The 7,100-nt window shown below is 42.0% G+C and overlaps 1 protein-coding gene across 1 annotated transcript; it reads right to left on the bottom strand.

Annotated features, from left to right (window-relative positions):
* Nucleotides 1-1,254: 1,254 nt before the first annotated feature.
* Nucleotides 1,255-6,480, bottom strand: LOC136627464 (oocyte zinc finger protein XlCOF7.1-like). The gene is made up of 6 exons (XM_066602589.1): nt 6,336-6,480; nt 5,562-5,741; nt 5,363-5,486; nt 5,222-5,286; nt 4,758-4,878; nt 1,255-3,156 (listed from the first exon to the last, which is right to left on the bottom strand). The coding sequence occupies exons 1-6, from the start codon at nt 6,426-6,428 to the stop codon at nt 1,658-1,660; spliced, it is 2,082 nt and encodes a 693-aa protein (XP_066458686.1). The 5' UTR covers nt 6,429-6,480; the 3' UTR covers nt 1,255-1,657.
* Nucleotides 6,481-7,100: the final 620 nt, after the last annotated feature.

Genomic DNA, 7,100 nt, shown 5'->3' with positions numbered 1-7,100 from the left:
TGCCTGTACTGCTGCTACTGAAATGTTACATGGGTCTGAATATACTGCTGCTACACAAATGTTACAGAGGTCTGCCAATACTGCTGCTACATAAATGTTACAGGGGTCTGCCTATACTTCTGCTAATGAAATGTTACTGGGGTCTGTCTATACTGTTACTACAGAAATGTTACTGGGGTCTCCCTAGACTTCTGCAACCTAACTGTTACTGGGGTCAGCTTATACCTTTGCTACAGGAATATTACAGGGGTCTGTGTATGCTATGGGTGCACTAAGTCTTCCCATCGTGGTGTTCTACCTATCTGGCCCCCCAAAAAACACCAACTGACTAGGGCATGGGTTGTGGGCCAAGGCCAACATGTATTTTCTCTCACGTTACCACAGCTATCCGGGGCACTGCAATGGGATTTCTTTATGTACCGTCTGTGGGTTTCTGCTAGCCACCCATGCTGTGGGTGCACACAGACTTGCCATAGCGGAGTTGTACCTGTCTGTCCCCAAAACACTGACAGACTTGGGTAGAGTGCAGATGGTTTACCCTTTGCGTTGTCAATGAGGTATCCGACACCCAAACAGAATGAATAGTGTGTGGACACATGGAGTCCCCATTGCTGTGTCACTCGCAGTACCTTGGGCCACACAAGGTGTTTGCTGGGACAGAGGCTGACCCAGGGCCCGCTCACATACTTCCCACACCGAGTATTGCTGCATTGTGCAGATGTGTAGAAGTGCTGGGCTGGCAGCGGACTCCCCTTTATGCCCACATTTGCAGCTCTTGACGGAGGTGGCAAAGGATTGGAATGAAGATGGAACGTCAATCTATTATCAATTCTCAACAGCATTGTGGGCTATCGCCCCCCCCCCCCCTTCGAAGAGCGTCGCTACCTGGCCCTGCCAACCCTCTGCAGTGTGTGCCTCCGGTTCCTCCTCATGGCAGACGCACTTATAAATAGACATGAGGGTGGTGTGGCTATGAGGCCAGCGTGTGGCATGAACGCTGCGCAGGGGCACTTTTGTGTGCGCTGCGGACGCAGGGTCGTGCGGGGGCGACCTTCAATCCCATACAACACCTTTTTGTTCTAGAACCCATTGCTAGGAAATTAAAAACAAAACAATTTGCCTCTGTGTTACCGCATTCCAAGAGCCAAAGCAATTTCATTTTCCCATTAATGGAGCTCTATGAGAGATTTATTTGCAAAAGAGTTCTAGTCTTCATTGATCTAAATTTTTGAAACATATAACATTTTGATCACTTTTGATGCCATTTGTTCTAGCGGCAAGATTAACAAAATCTGCAATTCTGACATTTAAAAATAATTTTTTATGGTGTTTACCATGATATTGATGTTTAACAAGAATGAATTTAATGCTATAACACGCCCACATTCTGAACATGAAAATGGCTTTGTCCAATGTGAATTCTCTGATCTCTAACCAGATCTGATTTCAAAGCAAAACATTTCCACACTCAGGACATAAAATTGGCTCTTCCTTAGCGTGAACCCTCTAATGTCTAAAAAATATGATTGTTGGGTAAAATATTTCTCACATTCTGAATATAAATATATGACTTCTCCTCTGTGTGACTTCACTCATATAGAAAAAGATTTGATTCCAAAGTAAAACATTTACTACATGGACGACATGAAAAGGTCTTCTAGTGGGATCTCTGATGTTTCACAAGACCTGATTTCTGGATAAAACATTTCCCACATTCTGAACATGAAAAAGGTTTCTCTCCAGTGTGAGTTCTCTGATGTGTAACAAGATTCGCTTTCTTAGTAAAACATTTACCACACTCAGGACAGGAGAATGGTTTCTCTCCTGTGTGAGTTCTCTGATGTGTAACAAGATCCTCTTTCATTCGAAAACATTTCCCACACTCAGGACATGAAAATGGCTTCTCTTCCGTGTGAGTTCTCTGATGTCTAACAAGATGCGATTTTACAGCAAAACATCTTCCACATTGTGAGCATGCACAATGTTTCTCCTGTGTGTGCGTTCTGTGATGTCTAACAATATCCTGTTTCATTGTAAAACATTTCCCACACTCAGGACATGAATATGGCTTCTCCCCTGTATGAGTTCTCTGATGTCTAACAAGATGTGATTTCATTATAAAACATTTTCCACATTCTGAACATGAAAATGGCTTCTCTTCTGTGTGAGTTCTCTGATGTCTAATAAGATGATCTTTCTTAGTAAAACATCTTCCACATTCCGAGCATAAAAATTGTTTTTCCCCTGTGTGCGTTTTCTGATGTGTAACAAGACCTGCTTTCATGGTAAAACATTTCCCACATTCTGAGCATGAAAATGGCTTCTCCCCTGTGTGAGTTTTCTGATGTGTAACAAGACCTGCTTTCATAGTAAAACATTTCCCACACTCAGGACATGAATATGGCTTTGCCCCTGTGTGAGTTAGTCGATGTTTAATAAGATGTGATTTCAAAGCAAAACATATTCCACACTCCGAACATGAAAATGGTTTCTCTCCTGTGTGAGTTCTCTGATGTGTAAGAAGATTTGATTTCATTGTAAAACATTTCTCACACTCAGGACATGAATATGGCTTTGCCCCTGAGTGAGTTATTCGATGTTTAACAAGATGTGATTTCAAAGCAAAACATTTTCCACACTCAGGACATGAAAATGGTTTCTCCCCTGTGTGAGTTCTCTGATGTCTAACAAGATTAAATTTCATTGTAAAACATTTCCCACATTCTGAACATGAATATGGCCTTGCCCCTGTGTGAATTATTCGATGTTTAACAAGATTTGATTTTAAAGCAAAGCATCTTCCACATTGTGAACATGAAAATGGCTTTGCCCTGGTGTGGCTTCTCTCATGTGGAATAAGATCTGATTTATCTATAACACATCTTCCACTTTCTGAATTTAAAAATGGCTTCTCTGCTGTGGGAGCTTTCTGACGTTCAATATCATGGCTGTGACTTTTATCTGACTCAACAGTCTGTGATGCATCAGAAGACAGGACCTGTGTAGAAGGATCAGATGATAGATCTTTGCTGTGCAGGGCTAAGGGTTTATCTGAGATAATAGTGGGCTCTTCTAATGAAGTTTGTGAAATATTGCAATCTTCTGCTTTAAGATCTGAAGACATCAGATGTTCTCCAAAGCTCCTGCTACTGGAATCTGCTAACAAAATAAATTATTGAATACAGGAAAATATATATTTGAAATGTTATATTTGTATATAAAATTTCTATACAAAATTTGAAAGCTTGAAGCAAATTTAAATACTTAACCCATTCCCCCTATGTGACTTGTACATCACAGTGGTGCAGGGTGAATACGCCTTCAAGAAAAATGTCTGTTCTAAAAGCCATACAGACATAATATTAGGGCTACAGTGGGTATGTTTCTGAACACGGGAAAAACAGGGGGAACAATTTTGTGGTACAAGTCTTCATTCCTATGTAGTCTGTACAAAAAAAAACTGTTTTAAAAATGACACAATTGCCAAAAAAATGAAAATCGTTATTTTCTTCCTCCTGCTTTGCTTAGATTTATTCAAAAACTGTGGGGTCAAAATGCGCAGTACACCCCTAGATGAATTCGTTGTGGGGGTATCTATCATTCTGACACCTATGAGCCTTTGCAATCTTGGCTTGGTGTAGGAAAAGAAAATGTTCCTCAAAATGTTAAAAATCAATATTAAATTTGTACGTCTCTAAAATGGTTAAAAAAGTTTTTCCAATGTGTGTCCAGAATAAAGTAAACAGATGGAAATATATATCTTATCAAAAATTTGTACAGTATGTTTGCACATATTTGAGATATTGCAGTTGAAAATGTGAAAAAAATGACATTTTTTTCAAAATGTTCCCAGTCTTGGCGCTTTTAATAAATACACACAAATTCTATCGGACTATTTTCACCAGCTAAATGAAGTACAACATGTGGCAAAAAAACAATGTCAGAATCACTTGGATATGCAGAACCTTTACAGAGTTATTCTATGTTAAAGTGACACATGTCAGATTTCCAAAATTTGGCCTGGTCATTAAGGCGAAAACAGGCTTGCTCACTAAGCGGTTAATATGGTTTACTTAAAAAACTCAAGAAAATGGTCAAGAGCAGAACAGGCTGGGTGAAACCAGTTTATGGAGGGGATGTGAAAAAAAATAATATATGCAAACATCATAAAAGACATTGTGATTTGTGACAAAATTCTGGAAGAAAATGGTGCCCTTATACTACATATAATAATAGTTGGGCGATTATTATCACTGCTTGGTATTTCTCTATATAAGCTATACAAATAATAAGACACTTCAGAATAGCTTGGAAACATCACCTGAGTGTTTCTCATATTCTACTCGCTGCAGGGATCAATAACCGGGCATACCTGATTGCTAAGGCTACAAACCCGTTGAGTAACACCTAAATTGAACTTAAACTCTGGTAACCTGAGTCTAATAGCAGCAAATGCTTCCTTAATCCCGAAAATGCTCCCTCCTTAGATGACGAAGAAATAGTCCTCACTTCCATAGGCTTCTTTCATGCTCATGTTCCTGCTGTATTTTCCTATCCATATTTACATGCTCCTCATGTGTTATGTCCTATAGCGATATCATGTTTTCATCCACATTTGTGTTTCGGCTAAATGGGTGAATACGCAGCTAAAAAATCTGACAGGACGCAGAGCTTAAAATGTAGCACAAGACTGTCACAGGTGATGAAAGCGTAGAAGATGTGAGTGTTCTCTGCATGGCTCAGTGGTTACTACTCACCTGGACGGTTACCTGTAGGAATCTCCTCCTTCCACCGCTCATCACCCCTCACATTTACCTCTTCTTTTACCACTATGGCTGCAGCATCAATATTCTTCAGATCATCACCCTGACTGAAAAGCTGGGGAACAAATACTGTAAAAGTCAGACAGCTGTAGAAGTCACCAGGAACGTGTTAGATGAGCGGTAAAGATCATTAATTAGCATGATGACCAATAATAACGGGACAGCAGTAGTTATATGAGGGAACCAGCTGGAGGTCTCCTAAAGGCCGGCCATAGATATTAGATGGCGGCTCAATGACAACCCCAAGAACATCATACAAATGTACATTCAGCATAGCTAGACGTGCTTTAGGTTGTTTCAGTGCAGAGCGAAACTTCTGTTAGACCCCGTTAGTCTCAAAGGGTTGGGGACAATTTGGTACTGAATGCAAAACATTCATGAGGAGTTTCTCCACGTACCGGATAATCCTGTGGAAGAAGAGGACCAGGGCGGCTCTCTGGGGATGTTCTCTTACCGGGTCCATCTGTAAGACACACATACAGTGAATGGACTCCTTCTTCAGATACTTAGGGTCATGTGTACTTCTATATGTCTTTTACCTTGTGATGTGAGGGGCCGCTGATCCTCCATCTTGATGTCCTTGTACAGATCCTTGTGTCCTTCTAAATACTCCCACTCCTCCATGGAGAAGTAGACGGAGACGTCCTGACACCTTATAGGAACCTGACACACAATATACAGTCATCCTCCACAGCCCTCCTGTTACTGTATAATGTCCCCCATTTCCCGCAGTGTCACCTCTCCTGTCAGCAGCTCTGTCATCTTGTGGACATGTTCTAGGATCTTCTGCCCATTGAAGTCCTCATGTATCAGGTAGTGAGCTGAAGGCCCTGTGATTGGGCTCAGGGTTCTTCCATAACCTTCAGATACAAAGTTTTGCCAGCGCTCACTAGAGGTCTTCATCACTACTGTATAATCCTGATGAGAGAGACGGACTAATAAATGGGATTACATGCATTTACACAGTCCCTCACCTTCTCAGTTATGTCCATCTGTTATCATATATAAGAATTACCGTATTTTTCGCTTTATAAGACGCACCCCCGTTTTAGAGCGGGAAAATAGGCAAAAAAAATTTATACTCACCCAGGAACAGCGCAGGGTTAGTGCCGGGTGACGGAGCAGAGGGAGCAGCAGAGGTCTGAAAAACCGGAGCTCCATGTCACAGCGGCGTGTGTGTGCAGCAGGAGGAAGGAAGGAAGCCGTTTGGTCGCGAGCGCCGGCGGGTACTTCTGCTGCTCCCCGCCTCCACCAATCAGAGATAAGTATGGGCGGCAGTGGGGAGGAGAGAAATCTTCTAACTGATTGCACATTTGTTCGTGCAATCGCGAATTTAACGCGCAATTGCGCTAAGTAAATCGCGTTCACGCGTTAAATGGCGATCGGAATGAATTTTCGGCACATTCACTCTATAAGACGCAGGAACTTTCCCCCCCGCTTTGGAGGCGGAAAAAGTGCGTTTTATAAAGCGAAAAATACGGTATGTCGTGTAACGTCATCAGTATCTCTCACCTCCCCAGTAAGCTGATAGAGGATCTCTAGGGTGAGATGTAATATACTCTCTGCCATCTCCTTCCTCTTCTCATCCATCCTTGGTAAGGTCATCAGAAGAATACTCTCATATGAAAGATCCCAGCAGACAATACTAGGATGCAGGAACCTGAATAGGAAGAAGATGAACGGAAGTAAAAACCACAAATAATCCCATGTAGAAGAAAATACCTTTTATGGAGATAATAAGCAGAAACCTTTTATAAGACACTAAAGAGTAGATGTTGTATTCTCTCTTGTATAGATTTATGGGGTGATAACAGCCTACAGCACTATTACTGGAGAAACACACAGAGGCAAAATTAGTTTGTGAATACAAAAAGCGACCATTATTACTTGGGGGAGATATTCAAGGGCACCGCTTTCATATAGGGTGAAGCAATATTACTTGGGGGGGAACATAGAGGGAACACTATTACTTGGCGGAGATGTACAAACGGATTGCTATCACTTAAGAGGAAGCAACATTGCTTAGGGAGAGCACAGAGAGACAGCTGTTACTTGGAGGAGATGTACTGAGGGACCGCTGTTACTTGGAGGAGATGTACAGAGGGACTGCTGTTACTTGGAGGAGATGGACAGAGGGACCGCTGTTACTTGGGGGAGATGGACAGAGGGGCCGCTGTTACTTGGGGGAGATGTACAGAGGGGCCGCTGTTACTTGGGGGAGATGGACAGAGGGGCCGCTGTTACTTGGGGGAGATGGACAGAGGGGCCGCTGTTACT

This window comes from Eleutherodactylus coqui, chromosome 5, assembly GCF_035609145.1.
Source record: "Eleutherodactylus coqui strain aEleCoq1 chromosome 5, aEleCoq1.hap1, whole genome shotgun sequence".
Taxonomy (NCBI): Eukaryota; Metazoa; Chordata; class Amphibia; order Anura; family Eleutherodactylidae; genus Eleutherodactylus; species Eleutherodactylus coqui.
Note: the sequence above shows the minus strand (reverse complement) of the source record. Positions and strands in the feature narration are given on the sequence as shown.